Below are 16,360 nucleotides of genomic sequence, written 5' to 3'. Positions count from 1 at the left end.
ACAAGTATCTGTACTTTTACTCAAGTACGGAAAGTGAGTACTTTTGCCATCTCTGTATTTCAGTGATATTTTTAATCTAATTCCCAGCGGCACAGATTTACTTCCATAGCCTCGATTTTAGGATTCATTGTATTGTTTTCATCACAGGTCAGTTTAGATCCAGTGTAATTTTAGGTCCTGTTTGCTAAGAGGTTTGAATAAATGTTAGCTCTGCAGGTTTCATATACTTCATTATTTCTCAGGCTTTAATAACTTAGTTTCTTCTATATTTTCTCATTTTCTCCACACAATAAAATCCTTTAAATCTCTGAAAAACCATGTTCCTTACCTTCCATCTTTGCGAGAATGACCCTGGAGTGGTCATAAGCGATCACGTTTGCATAACGATTCTTGGTCTTGTTAATATCCAGGTTGGAGTGCTCCCAGGTGAGCTGCTGCCCAGGATCGATGGTCTGCAGCACAGGAGGAGCTGGATTTATTAACACGTCTAAACAAATCAACAGATTCTTTCAGCCGTCGATCCAGATTATCCACATTATGAAATGCGTCTTGACTAAATGCAGAGGAGGAGCCTGGATTTCTTTTTTAAATGACTGTGCTCTATTTCATAATGGGTATGTTACTAAATTAAATCATAATAAGATTAAAAGGCAATTCTCCATCTGGCTTTACTAGTTTTCTTTTTCCATCGAACAGTCAGTCATTATACATTTACCAGACAAAGCAGCCCCTTTGGATGGTATCATCCCATTAAATACTCGTTATCAGCGGTTATCAGTCCCATTGAATGCCTTCAGATTGTGTCTACCAGTAGCTCAGTAGGTTATTATCACAGAGTGAATCATAATCCTGACCATAAGCTAATTCCTTTCCTTGCAGAATTAATTAATGTATTCATGTGTAATCTGGATATGATTTCAGTAGTTCTTTAAAAAAGAGTTGATCGGCATGTCGCTCCTATTGAACAACCCCTCCCAAAAAAATCTCATATTCTGTCAATTAAATAGTTTTTAAACACCACATCAAATCCATGTGACTGAAACATGTGAAATTCACTGGAAGTTTAGCTTTAAAACACAGTTTTTTAAGAAGGTAGGATGTAAATAACGTAGATAAAATGTATAAAGTTGGGAGCATTGCGCTGTGCTCTGAGAAGGTTGCAAGTACCCGGTTCGATCCCCACATCCTGCACTCTGGGTCCCTGAGCAAGACCCTTAACCCCACACTGCTCCCCAGGTGCCGCACAATGGCAGCCCACTGCTCCCCAAGGGGAGGGGTTAAATGCAGAGAGGAAATTTTTCCAGTGTGAGATAAATAAAGTTCAGTTATTATCAATTATTATTAAAGTACGTAAATAAAAAGTGAAACTGAAGGCTTTAGACATGGGGTGGCTGTTATCAATGATTAGCTGCATATTATCAGCCATAAGAAATCTACTAGAAGGCAGAGGGACGCAGCAGGTTTTGGGAAGTTGTGGCACGATGTTTGCTTTCAGAAACCGTTTGACTAAAGGTAATCCAGGCTTCATCCACCTTCAGCACCTTTATTTGGGGCATTATATTACGGTTAACAGTGTTGGGCACGTTACTTTGAAAAAGTAATTAGTTATAGTTACTAGTTACTTCTCCCAAAAAGTAACTGAGTTACTAACTGAGTTACTCCACAATAAAAGTAACTAGTTACTAATAAAAGTAACTATTGCGTTACTTTTGCGTTTCTTGCCCCCGTAACCCTCCCCACCCGGCCCCCACCTTCTCGCCGTGTGTTTCAAAGCCAGCTGAATAGAGCGGACGACAAAGACAAGAACCTGCAGAGAGTTTAGCATTTATTGCAACTCAACGTAAATGACATCAGGGGGGAACGCGATCTGACAGGCCTATAAACCCCGTCAGATAGCGCTCCCCCTGCATAACATGGGGAGAGCACTATCTGATGCGGTGGAAATATCATCAGGCTGCATTACCTCTACTCATGGGGGGGCAGTTTTTTAACACAGCGTTCAAATCTGGTGAGTTTATGAAATTAATAACTGAGGATGTCTAATTCTGAAATGCTATGTGTTTGGGTTGTTATAGATACTGCATCATCCATCCATCCATCCATCCATCCATCCATCCATCCATCATCCATCATCCATCCATCCATCCAGATTTCTCCCTTTCTCCATATAGGCTAACATTTGATCGTTCACGCTCTCCATAGTTCTCCTGTGGCGCGAGCACAGGGCGACTGTTGCGCACCTTTAGCGAGCATGCGTGTTTCTTGTCGCCTGCGCGGTGAATCGTGCCGCCTGCGCTGTGCGGAGATGCAGGGGAAACCATATCTGATGGGGAAACGCAGCTCGACGTTACACCGCTATTTCCATCTGGAAAACGCTGTTTTGCTGCAGGAGTCCTCCTGACTCTCCATCTCTCTGTGTGTGCTGTACGTTAACACCCACCAGCAGAAACACCCACCTACCCAACTGACAGACGGAATCTCACTATACATCAGCCATTCTCATCCTCCCCTCTCTCATGACAAGGCATGCACGAGTCCTATCATGAAAAAAGGATCATTGTGCGACCTGAGTAACGTGCAGTAACGAGGTGTCTGCAATGGTAACTGCGTTATAGTTACAGTCAAAGTAATTAGTTAGATTACTCGTTACTAAAAAAGGTAATGGCGTTACTGTCAACGCCGTTACTCCCATCACTGATGGTTAATCCGGTGAGTTCATCAGCAGCAAAGAAGGATTTTAAGGCAGAATTTCCAAAACTGAATAAAAAGCAAAGTCAATCACTTAAGCAGTAAGAATGATAAACATAACTGGCAATTCCCAAACTCTCCAAACAATCTGTCTATCTGTGCAAAGATGAGGGAACTGACCTCAAACTGATGTATATTTAGATTTTCAGGCAAAACTTTGTCAGGCAAAGCAAAACAGAAAATCAGCTAAAGACATGCATAATGGGCATGCATGGAAATCCTTTAATATTTTTCAGCGTTTGGAGATTTTCTTTGCAAAAATGGCAATTTAGTAGTTTTGTTACAGTAATGTCAAGAAAGGAAGAGCCACCATAAATTGGGAAGAAAAGACAGACATGGTCAACTATTAATAGAAACCTGCTCCCTAAAACTTCTGTGCCAAAGACCAAAGTTGGCTTTCTTTCCTAAATTTGTTCTTTTTTTATGTATTAATTCTCACAAGAAATGATTTGATTGCCTTACATGAAAGTTGTTAAATATCCCCAGGATGTTTTATTTGTGATAACTGATGGTGATACCAGATAATTCAACACACTCATGTCTGCTGGCGTGCATAAAGGAGAGGTGGTGTGCTGCTTTCACACTGTAACATCATTAACAGTACCAAGGTTATGCACCTGGAATTCTTGTGAAAACAGCAGACAGTCGTTGGCCCTGAGTCTGTCTACATGCTGTGCCAAGTCACAGATCGGTATAGGCGGATGTTCTTTCATCCCTGAAAAGACACATAGAGATCAGTACACAGATACAATAACTTTGAATATGAGAAATAAACACATTAGAGCCATCAACACCAAGAACTATTACTTTAACCATAACTTTAGGAGGGCAGGTAATAAAGCACTGTAAAACCTAGATCATCCCCCTGCTTTGATCAACTCTGCTGAAGTCTGGTGAATATCAGTGGAAAGAAAGCCACAAAGGTTATTCACTGTGTGGGAGAGGAACAGTTTAAATCAAGAACATGAGGTAAGATCTATTCTTAGAATCTATCCAAACTCTATCCAACTGACAGCAACTCTCCTCCAAACTCCCACATCTGGACTGAATACTGAGCCTGTTTAAATGCCTGTCGAAGGTCTTGTGTGGTCTGATCCACTTCCTGAAGTGGTTACCTGGTATCATGGTAGCAAGGCTTCGGACGTCAAGCCTCGACATGCGCTTTCGGGGAAACGCCCCCTCCACTACTCGACACAAGCCTCGGCTCATCTCATTACATCACTGCTCCTGACGCTGTGGATTGTCCTTGTGAAGAACTACCTCTGGATCCTGCCTTCCCGTGACGCCATGGATCAATGCCCACTGGTTGCCTGAGTTCCACCCTCAACCCCTTAGTTTAATCTCAAGCAGTTCCTGGATTCTCCAGCTGGAAGTTAGATCACTTCTCTCTCCTCCTCCACGCCTGAGCATACCTGTCCGCCCACCACCGCAGCCTTCACATCGTCAACCGACAACCTCAGACCTATCCTCTCTGCTCAGCAGTGTCCAGACTTCTCCATGAAATCCCCCCTTGGGCCAAGAACCAAACCCGATCTCTGACTGTTTGTTTAACTGTTTAAATAAACCTCATTTATCTGCTATCTGTTCTGCTGTGGTTCTGCATGTAGGTTAGGAGACTGGAAACCAACATGACAAACAGTTCTGTGGGCTAAGGGATAAAAACTGTGCACACATAAATACTCTGCTTAGATAGAACCAAGGATGCTGTTCTATTTTGGTATATTCTTTCATGAATATGCCAAAATATGTAAACCTCTGTGTTTGAGTCAAGGTGTTGATACCTGAGGTCTGACATTTCAACCTTCTCATCTCCAGAGGGTCAGCCATGCAGGCCATCAGGGGATCTTTCATCTCTAGCAGCTGTTCTTTCTTGGCTGAAGATGTGCTTTTCCTGGGGAACAGAAATGACCACTATAAAAACCAAATCCTAATTCTGAGCCTGTTCAGTTTCCATAATGGGTTACCATGGAGACAGAACCACAAAGTCTCCATCTGGAGCTGCAGTGTTCTGTTGGAACCATAATAGAGGCCCCAGAGACAGAGAGACATCTATCATAGAGCTGCCATTCTAGACATTGTCCTCTATGAGCGGGTTCTCTCTAAATCTTAAGCTACTAATGAGAAACTTTTATCGGGTTTTATGGGCGAGGTCACAAATGATTCAGAAAATATATTGAAAACTAGAAATCAAAAGATTGTGAGAAGCAATCAATGTAAAAAGAGAAAGAGATTTATGATAACAGATAAAAGCACTAACCTTTCCTGTTTACTGCACCCACAGACAACGGTCATGGAAGAAACATGGAGGAAAAAACAAAAACATCTTAAATGTTGCAACTCATTGAGGAAAATGATTTATATGGGAATAAGCAGAGGTCAGTTTCATAAAACAGGTTTAACAAACTCAGACTCTAATCTTTAACTCTGAATTGATCTAGCGAGAGCTTTTGAACTTTTGAAGGTTTTATTTTCACAGCAGCTGCTGTGAGATAATCAACTCTAAGCAGGTTTACTTGTGTTCGAGCTCATGTGTAAATGCTATGAAATGCAGGGGAGCCCCGATTGGAACAGTCACCATGACAACAGACAACAGGTAGTGCCTGTTTTCACACCACGGGAATTAGCAGCCGTTTCTCACTATGTTTACTTGTGTGTTCTCGTGTGCTCGTGAAACGTAATCAGCCTAAGCCCTAGAATTGTTCCAATTCACAAGAACAGCAGACAGAGAAGGGACAAAGTCCCTGGATGTTGTTCTGGCCCCTCCCTCTTTACCCAGCATGCATCAGAGCAGACTTGTCCTTTCCCCAGACTGACAGCTGTCCCAGCATGCACTGCAGCAGCAGCTTCCAGGTTAGCGCTCACAGAGCTCAGAGTATTAAGTTAAAAGTTTACTTTTCTGTTGTTGCTGTTCAATAAAAGTACGTTTTAAGATAATTTGAGGTGAGAAATTTGTACTTTAAGCTTCCCTATATGGACCGTTTACTGATTTAATGCGTAATAAAAAAAAAAAACGAAGTTGAGAGGACTGCGGCAACCAGCGGAGCTCAGAGGCTAACCGCAGCCTGGGCTAACGTTAACCCATCTACGGCGGCCGGGGCTGACGTCATTCCGTCTGTGGTGGCTAACGTTAGCCCGTCTGCAGTGCCTGGATCTAACGTAAGCCTGTCTGCAGCAGCCGAGGCTAACATTAGCCCGGCCGCGGCAACCAGGGCTAATGTTAGCTCGTCTGCACCGCCCGGATCTAACGAAAGCACATCTGCAGCAACCAGGGCTAACGTTAACCCATCTGCGGGCCTGAGGCTAACGTTAGCCCGTCTGGGGCAGCTGGGGCTAAAGTTAGTCCGTCTGCAGCGTTCGGATCTAACGTAAGCCCGTCTGCATCAGCCATGGCTAACGTCAGCCCGTCTGCATCAGCCATGGCTAACGTCAGCCCGTCTGCATCAGCCATGGCTAACGTAAGCCCGTCTGCATCAGCCATGGCTAACGTCAGCCCGTCTGCATCAGCCATGGCTAACGTCAGCCCGTCTGCATCAGCCATGGCTAACGTCAGCCCTTCTGCATCAGCCATGGCTAACGTAAGCCCGTCTGCATCAGCCATGGCTAACGTCAGCCCGTCTGCATCAGCCATGGCTAACGTCAGCCCGTCTGCAGCAGCCATGGCTAACGTCAGCCTGTCTGCAGCAGCTATGGCTAACGTCAGCCTGTCCGCAGCAGCCATGGCTAACGTTAGCCCGTCTGCAGCAGCCCTCTCTCTGCATAGCCGTGTGTGAAGTACCGCTGGCTCTGATGGAGGTTTGATTGTTTTATTTGGAAAAATGTTCATTTGATTTGTGTTTATCTGACTGTGTTCATTATTATTCCTCCACTATATGAAAAAGTTGTATTTTATAATAATCTAGAGACTATTAATAACAGAAGGCTAAAATCAGCTCCAGAATAGCTTTGAATGTGGTGATGTCATCAGTACGCTGCTGTTCCAGTTGACCCAGATTAATTCTGCGTGCTCCCGTTCTCCCCGAGTCCAGACTTTCCTGTGTTCTTCTCAAAACAGACTTGGGGAGGACATGAGTCCGTACTCGTGTTCTTGTGAATTGAGAAACAGCCAGGTTGGACTTGTGTTCTCGCATAGGAAAGTATCGGTTGCAATTTGTACAGAAACATATACTTAACATCATCACACAATCTCTTGAACTGGATTTCACCTCCTCTTATTAAGAGTCTCTAGATAATATATTGTTTCTTTTTGTCATATAGAGGGCAAAATGATTAAACCCAGTCAGATAAGTCAAATGTTTTTTCAAATAAAAGAAACACGTCATCATTGGAATGTGTGAAAAAATGAACAGTATTGTGTACCTGTGAGGTGTGCTGGATGTTTTGGCAGACTGATCACTCCATTATTCACTGGTAGTTTACTCACCTTTTAAAGAGTAAAATAGCAATCACTGTGATAATGATGATGATGACAGCCAGCACTGGACCCATGACCCACAACATCTCTGGATCCTCCTGAGCCTGCCTGGTGACTCCGCCAGCTTTCACCATGAAGGTGTCAGAGAACGGACTGGCAGCAAACATCCTCTGCTGCAGAGAATCCAAGAGGAGCTTTACTTCAATAAAGGACATTTTATAAGACGGGAATGGAATAGCATCCTGTCTCAGCAAACCACAGATACATAATAAAGTAAAACTATTTAAATACCTTAACTAATTGTTTATTGGCTGGAAAAAAGTAACCAACTTAATGCCCAACATGGGCTTTAATAATAGTGTGGTTTGTGTTTTCTTTCTTTGGATGTTAGTAAGGTTAAATATTAAAGTCCACGCCTTCGTCTCCTCCAGGCTGGATTACTGCAACGCTCTCCTCGTCGGGATCTCTGGCAGGAGCCTTCAGAAGCTCCAGTATGTACAGAAGAGCGCTGCCAGGGTCCTGATGAGGGTGAGGAAACACCAGCACATCACTCCCATCCTTCACACTTTACACTGGCTGCCCATTCACGCCCGTATAGAGTACAAGATTCTTCTGCACACCCATCACTGTGTGCACGGTGCGGCCCCCATGTATCTCACTGAACTGCTCACACCACACACCTCTTCCCGGACCCGGTCAGGCCAACAGCACCGTCTGGCCCCACCCAGGACACGGCTAAAAACAATGGGCGACAGGGCCTTCGAAGCCGCAGCTCCCCGTCTGTGGAATGCCCTCCCAGACCACCTTAGGGCCCCACAGACGGTGGATTGTTTTAAGAAAGGACTAAAAACTTTCCTTTTTAGAAATTCCTACAATTGTTGATTTTAGATTTTCTTTAATAGGCTACGTATGCCTTTTAATGTATTGATTTTAATGACTGTCTTTTTACTCTGTTTTTAATGTTATGGTCTTTTAAACTTGTTTTGTAGCACTTTGAGATTTGAAATCAAATGTAAAGTGCATGATAAATAAAATTCATTATTATTATTATTATTATTAAAGTGTGCCGGTTTTTCTTTCTGAATAATGGTGAATAGTTAGAAGCTATTGTTCCATTCTTTATGCTGAGATGTAGGGAAAGGAAGGAGGTTTGAAAAGGAGTTTTCTCCCTAGTTTAGATAAGAGGAAAACATAGATAAACAGGTCCTTGTGTTTAAGATCCTCACGTCCTGTCTCTGGTGTGAATGGAAAAAAGTTGTCTGAATTGTTTATCTAAACAAATTTATGTTCTTTGATGAAGTGTCTCTGTTGGGAAAACTCAATGTTCGTGTGTAAGAAGTCTTTATAATGCAAGGCTGGTCAGGACCTAGTCAGAGCTATACTGTGTAGTTCTCCTCTGCAGAGTAAAATAAAACCTTTTCTTCCTTGCATATCAACTCTCGGTGCTCATTTTTACTCCACATTAGCCTTCATTTCTAGTGTCCATTTAGACTGAAGATTTAGAAATAAAACAAGTTCATCTAACCAAACTTAAATGAAACAATAATGTCCAAGTAAGCGTTGGTTGCTTTTAATTTCCCAAAAAAGGCTTCAGAGCTCAGTTAATCAGAAACAAGTAGGTTGACAAGAGGCCTGGAAACAAGGTGAGAAAGAAAAACTAGGCTTTCTATAAGCAGAGAAGGTAATAGAATTTAAAATCCTCCTTCTCACATATAAAGCCTTAAATGGCCAAGCTCCATCTGATATCAGAGATCTGATTGTTCCTTCCGTGAGGCAGACACCCTGGGGGTTTGGTGGTGGAGAGTGTGGTTGCTACCTCACCTGTCCTATAGGGGAAGAGCTCTGATAGTGAATAACCTGGTTGCATCATCTCTGTGGCAAAGGGAGGACAAGGACTTGTAGACATTCTGTCCAGAACCGCGGCTTTCAGACTGCAGACGGCACAGAGGCTGTTGTATGGCTGCCGTCGCTGCTGGTTAGCTCCTGCTGGACTGCTACTCAGGTATGCTGGCCGGTTTGGACTGGATAAGCAGTTATTTCTGCTAAGACCATCTGAAGTTGACCTGACAGGACTCACACCTTTCTACAGCTCAATGCCTGACAGACACTGAAGGTCACAAGGACTCAGGACTCTGGGCCAGGGATGTGGATCTACGAGGAGCCGCTGTTTTACAACAACTTCTTCAGAAATCCCACCTTTCCTTCTGCTACATTGAGAACTACATTTGCTGAGGCCGGCATTACTAAACTGGGCCACCTCACCAAAACATCCAGAGAGCACTTAGTGGTGGGTTGTCCTCGGCTAGTTGGTCTTTTTAAAGTTTTGAAAGAATGGGTGGAAGCTTTGTGTAACGATCTTGGTTCTGTTGTTTTTCTCTACGTTTTCAGTTTCAAGTTCATCCAGGTTTTCCTTGTTTTCTATCATTATTGGTGTGTCTGGATTCATTTTAGTTTCTTAGGTTTTTCTTTGTCCGTCCTTTGTTGCCCCCTTGTGTTTTCTTTTCCCTTGGCGTCCCCATCAGCTCTGCTCACACCTGCTCCTTATCAGCTCGTTAGTCCTTCCTTTGTTCAGTCAGCCATAAATACACTCCCTCTGCAGTCCCTTTGAGCTGGTTCCTCATCTTACTTCATCCTACCCTGGCTCCTCATTATTGTTTTCCCCTGATGTCTCCATGGTTCTGGTTTGTGTTTAATTCTTATGTTGGTTTTTTGGATTCCTGTTTTGATTAACATTTTTAATTTGGATTTTTTGGATTCCTGTTTGGCTGCCTGTCATCGTTAATTAAACCTTCAAAGATCTCACCCCTGCCTCTCAGCTTCTGCTTTTGGGTCCTCCCAAAAACCTTAAAACCAAACCTTGACACTTTGGGGGAGGTTTTCTCTGTCCCTCTGTCTGTTCTGAACCCAGATACACAGTAAGTAGAAAACTGACATTAGTTTTATTACATTTTTTGTTTGGGGTGGCTAAACTTTTTACTTGGAGGACCAGGAAGAATCAGATGCTGGGTCAGGTTTGGACAGATGTGGTGCAGAGCCTGAAAGGTCTGGTTGCAGCTGGTCTGAGAATGGAGCATGCTTTCTACACACTGACTAGTAATCTGGAGCCTTTCAGGGCTCTGTGGGGGATCAGACATGTTTTATGTTCAGTAGAGGAAGATGGTTCACTGGTTCTTTAACTTATCTGTATGTGTTTGTGTGGTAATGGTTGTTTTTTATTGTGATGGTGGAAACAGTCTGTTTTTCTGATGTGAAGTAAATAAAAGACGTGAAAGGTCTCTCTCTCTCTCTTTATATATATATATATATATATATATATATATATATATATATAAAGCAGTAGACAAATACTAAAGCAGAACTAAGTAAATTTCTACTTTAATAAAATCTTTCCATGATCCCTCTGGGGTAATGAAGTCTTCATGCGGTGATTCATTGTTTTTACATTTTAATCTCACAATAACAAAAACCGCGTTCCTGAACTCCTATGGCGATCCTCTCTTAACCTGCACTTTGTGTGACACATGCTAATGTTCATATGTTATGTTTATATCAGAGAGCTGTAGCTGTTCACTATATGTGGGAACTTTTGTTTTTTTTGGGGCTCAGGAGGATGGAGCTCCTTTTCTTTGAGGCAAATTTTGAAGGGCTTATAAATGAGGAAGAGATACTTACAGAGTCGTGATCTGTGAGGTCGGCCAAAACAAAGCAACGCAGCTGCTGCAGGACGGGAAGAGGCCTGTTTTGGTAGCCGTTGTATTTCTTATCGTCGCCTAGAATAAAAATATCTGGCAGAATGTCCATCTTAGCAGCAACAAAGGGCTGGAGAAGACCCTGGTTCTGGGTCTGCTCTGCACCAGGTTCCAGGATCTGCCAATAATACAAAAAGGTTTTTACATAACATGGTGAAAGACGTTTAAACGTAATCAACTGAAAAAAAATCAACTTTCTGAAGGTTAGGGATGATGAATCTTATTCTGCAAAACACATTTTCTTCAACGTCTTTCTTCGCGGTTACAGGAATTAGCTGGAGCCGTAGAGAAACAAAATCCTGATGGATAAGACATCCTAATACAGACCCGTCCATCCAACACAGTCTGGGCCAAACTTTCCTGAACTTTGGAGACGCCTCAACTTTCCAAAATAAAGATCAAAATAAATCACAGGTCTGGCAAAGTTAGGGAATGAGTCTGCAGCTTAATGATTTGGTTTCTGATCATTTCATGCGTTTGCTGTTGTGTAAATCAAGCCAACAAGAAGCTAATGGTGACCTCATAAAAGCCCATGCGGACATGTCTTGTTGTTTAGAAATCTACTTTATCTAATTTTAGGACAATAGATTTAAACAATAATATGTTTATGTGTGTCCTGCTATGCTCTTTACATTTGATCGGTAAAATATGACCCAAAGAGTCCCTTTAAATTGAGTCCACTCATGTCCTCTGAAGCAGCAGACATTCAAAATGGCCCTTCCCAGTCAAACGCCAGCGCATTTCCCTGCAACTCCCAGCAAAATCCCTTCCAACTTCCAGCCAATGGCCTTCTCCTGGTTGTGCATGTTTTTTTACTCTGACTCCATCCTTTCATTGAATTACAGGGTCTGACCAGGAGATGGTGCTACTCTTTAGATCTTAATGTCCACAAATCATGACAGAATATTTTAGTTCAAAGATTGATGTTTAAAAAGGGAATTGTAGGGGACCAGCCAAGGATCTGCCAAGGAAAGTGGGGAATATTGAATGGATACTACTGTAGCTATTTCCATTTAAAAGGTTTTTATCATTTGGACATTAAAAAAAAGAACAACAGACTGATCATCCTACCTCATCTAGGTGTATGTCCTCAGGGTTTCTCCAATGCTTCAGAGACAGAAGAGTTTCAGGGACTACCACTATGTAGAACCACCTGCAAAAGACAAAACCATTCAGAAGCTTTACCTGTGAGTGGCGGGATAGTGGTTAGGGCATAGGGCTTTAGATTAAAGCATAGGGTTAAATTCAAAGGGAGGTGGTTGGAGAATAATTGGACTCATTGTTCATAGAAATGAGCTTTCAGACAGGTTCTCATTTGGACCTGATGGAAAATAACTTCATGTTAACAGCATAAAATCATAAGATTGTAGAAAATCTAATCTAAACGCTTCAGGATTCTTACCCTGACTTCACACCTCAGTCACTCTTCTGCGGCGGTTCAGTGTGTTTTCACCTTCATTAAAGTAATTAGTGTTTATTCACCCAGAATAGTGAACAATCACAATGGTCCTTTTTTCACCACTAAACAGGGAAACTAAGCAGGCATCAATCATTCGTTATCAGGGTTATACATCCCATTATTAACCTGCAGATCTATTAACTGTAGATCTATTAACCCGTAGATCTATTAACCTTTACATCTACTAACCTTTAGATCTATTAACCTTTTACATCTACTAACCTTTAGATCTATTAACTGTAGATCTATTAACCTTTACATCTACTAACCTTTAGATCTATTAACCTTTTACATCTACTAACCTTTAGATCTATTAACCTTTTACATCTACTAACCTTTAGATCTATTAACCGTAGATATATTAGCCGTAGATCTATTAACTGTAGATCTATTAACCCGTAGATCTATTAACTGTAGATATATTAGCCGTAGATCTATTAACTGTAGATCTATTAATCCGTAGATCTATTAACCTTTACATCTACTAACCTTTAGATCTATTAACTGTAGATCTATTAACCCGTAGATCTATTAACCTTTGGATCTATTAACTGTAGATATATTAAGCCGTAGATCTATTAACTGTAGATATATTAAGCCGTAGATCTATTAACTGTAGATTTATTAACCCGTAGATCTATTAACCTTTGGATCTATTAACCTTTACATCTACTAACCTTTAGATCTATTAACTGTAGATCTATTAACCCGTAGATCTATTAACCTTTGGATCTATTAACTGTAGATATATTAAGCCGTAGATCTATTAACTGTAGATCTATTAACTCGTAGATCTATTAACCTTTTACATCTACTAACCTTTAGATCTATTAACTGTAGATCTATTAACCCGTAGATCTATTAACCTTTGGATCTATTAACTGTAGATATATTAAGCCGTAGATCTATTAACTGTAGATCTATTAACTCGTAGATCTATTAACCTTTTACATCTACTAACCTTTAGATCTATTAACTGTAGATCTATTAACCCGTAGATCTATTAACCTTTACATCTACTAACCTTTAGATCTATTAACCTTTTACATCTACTAACCTTTAGATCTATTAACTGTAGATCTATTAACCTTTACATCTACTAACCTTTAGATCTATTAACCTTTTACATCTACTAACCTTTAGATCTATTAACCTTTTACATCTACTAACCTTTAGATCTATTAACCGTAGATATATTAGCCGTAGATCTATTAACTGTAGATCTATTAACCCGTAGATCTATTAACTGTAGATATATTAGCCGTAGATCTATTAACTGTAGATCTATTAACCCGTAGATCTATTAACCTTTACATCTACTAACCTTTAGATCTATTAACTGTAGATCTATTAACCCGTAGATCTATTAACCTTTGGATCTATTAACTGTAGATATATTAAGCCGTAGATCTATTAACTGTAGATATATTAAGCCGTAGATCTATTAACTGTAGATTTATTAACCCGTAGATCTATTAACCTTTGGATCTATTAACCTTTACATCTACTAACCTTTAGATCTATTAACTGTAGATCTATTAACCCGTAGATCTATTAACCTTTGGATCTATTAACTGTAGATATATTAAGCCGTAGATCTATTAACTGTAGATCTATTAACTCGTAGATCTATTAACCTTTTACATCTACTAACCTTTAGATCTATTAACTGTAGATCTATTAACCCGTAGATCTATTAACCTTTGGATCTATTAACTGTAGATATATTAAGCCGTAGATCTATTAACTGTAGATCTATTAACTCGTAGATCTATTAACCTTTTACATCTACTAACCTTTAGATCTATTAACTGTAGATCTATTAACCCGTAGATCTATTAACCTTTGGATCTATTAACTGTAGATATATTAAGCCGTAGATCTATTAACTGTAGATATATTAAGCCGTAGATCTATTAACTGTAGATTTATTAACCCGTAGATCTATTAACCTTTAAATCTACTAACCTTTAGATCTATTAACTGTAGATCTATTAACCCGTAGATCTATTAACCCGTAGATCTATTAACTGTAGATCTTTTAAGCCTTAGATCTATTAACTGTAGATTTATTAATCTGTAGATCGATTAACTGTAGATCTATTAACCCGTAGATCTATTAACTGTAGATATATTAAGCCGTAGATCTATTAACTGTAGATATATTAAGCCGTAGATCTATTAACTGTAGATTTATTAACCCGTAGATCTATTAACCTTTAAATCTACTAACCTTTAGATCTATTAACTGTAGATCTATTAACCCGTAGATCTATTAACTGTAGATCTATTAAGCCTTAGATCTATTAACTGTATATTTATTAATCTGTAGATCGATTAACTGTAGATCTATTAACCCGTAGATCTATTAACCTTTAGATCTATTAACTGTAGATCTATTAAGCCTTAGATCTATTAACTGTAGATTTATTAATCTGTAGATCGATTAACTGTAGATCTATTAACCCGTAGATCTATTAACCCGTAGATCTATTAACCCGTAGATCTATTAACTGTAGGTCTATTAAGCCTTAGATCTATTAACCCGTAGATTTATTAACCTGTAGATCTATTAACTGTAGATCTATTAACCCGTAGATCTATTAACTGTAGATCGATTAACTGTAGATCTATTAACTGTAGATCTATTAAGCCTTAGATCTATTAACTGTAGATTTATTAATCTGTAGATCGATTAACTGTAGATCTATTAACCCGTAGATTTATTAACCTGTAGATCTATTAACTGTAGATCTATTAACCTGTAGATCTATTAACTGTAGATCTATTAACCTGTAGATCTATTAAGTGTAGATCTATTAACCCGTAGATTTATTAACCTGTAGATCTATTAACTGTAGATCTATCCTGTAGATCTATTAACTGTAGATCTATTAACCTGTAGATCTATTAACTGTAGATCGATTAACCCGTAGATCTATACGCCTTTATGAATGAAAAAACGTAACAGATGGATTAATAATGAAATAAGTTGCATTATGATGCAACAAATTGAACTTCTTGTCTCATAAATTGTTTATTTTCTATTCAGAAACACAAACATCAATAGATGAAAAACATAATATAAAAAAATGTTGCTGTAATAAAATCCAGCATTAAAACCCAAACAGAGGCGTTCCGCTCTCAGCTGCATTTCCTCTCAGCCTACTTTAATTAATGAGGCAGCTAGTAGAGTTTAGTGAACTATATAGCAACCTGTAGATCTGTTAACCTTTAGATCATCAATATGGTGTGCAGGAGTTGAAACAAACATTCAATGTTTTCCAAAGCTGTTAACATCTGTATAATAAATCACTTTAAAAGATAAATGTAAAATTTCTGTGAATGAAATTGTGCGTCTCAGCCTGCAGAGGGTTTCAGCGCGGCGCCAGGCAGGCAGGCAGGTAGCTGCTGTAAACAAAGCGCTGGGTGTGTCTCTGGCCATGGAGGCCAAAGGGGAAAAAAGGAAGATAGCTGATGAGAAAAAAGGATTCAGAGAAGAATTGAGCGAATCATTTGCTTTCATTACCAATGAGGAAGGATTGCCTGCATGTTTGCTTTGGAAGGAAAAAATGTCAAATAATGAAGTCATTAGGAAAGGCATTTCCAGGGAAGGCTGCTGAATATGCAGCCCACCACCAAGCTGGGAGGGAGAGAAAAAGGGCAGAACTTCTGGAGGAATTAGAGGAGAGCAAAGATAGATCTAAGAAGTGGATTGCATCTCCAAACTCCACTGCTGCTGCTAGTTTGGTTGCAAGCATAGAAAACCGTTCATAGATCCAACAGGAAGCGCTCTGATGCAGCGATGGGAACTTTCTTTAATTTTTTTCCCCAAATCCTCAAAATAAAGATAAAACCAAGGAACGCTGGTGACGGAGGATGTGGGATTTCAGGGTTAGAGAGCTCTGCTCTGATGATGTCACTTCCTGTTTGGTTCCTCATGACTCCATCAGCTCCTTCCAACAGAAACACGTCCTCCACCAGAAAGATTCC

At 40.2% G+C, this 16,360-nt stretch overlaps 1 protein-coding gene across 1 annotated transcript in view; it reads right to left on the bottom strand.

Annotated features, from left to right (window-relative positions):
• LOC119771888 (receptor-type tyrosine-protein phosphatase F-like) overlaps positions 1-16,360 on the bottom strand; it is a 122,442-nt gene that overhangs the window by 28,970 nt on the left and 77,112 nt on the right. The window contains 7 exon segments of the mRNA XM_038268120.1: positions 329-452; positions 3,366-3,463; positions 4,530-4,639; positions 5,006-5,017; positions 7,169-7,332; positions 10,832-11,026; positions 11,980-12,061. Of these exon segments, the coding sequence (XP_038124048.1) occupies positions 329-452; positions 3,366-3,463; positions 4,530-4,639; positions 5,006-5,017; positions 7,169-7,332; positions 10,832-11,026; positions 11,980-12,061 (785 nt within the window).

Source organism: Cyprinodon tularosa, unplaced genomic scaffold (genome assembly GCF_016077235.1).
Source record: "Cyprinodon tularosa strain WSP-4 unplaced genomic scaffold, ASM1607723v1 ctg693, whole genome shotgun sequence".
NCBI lineage: Eukaryota > Metazoa > Chordata > Actinopteri > Cyprinodontiformes > Cyprinodontidae > Cyprinodon > Cyprinodon tularosa.
Note: the sequence above shows the minus strand (reverse complement) of the source record. Positions and strands in the feature narration are given on the sequence as shown.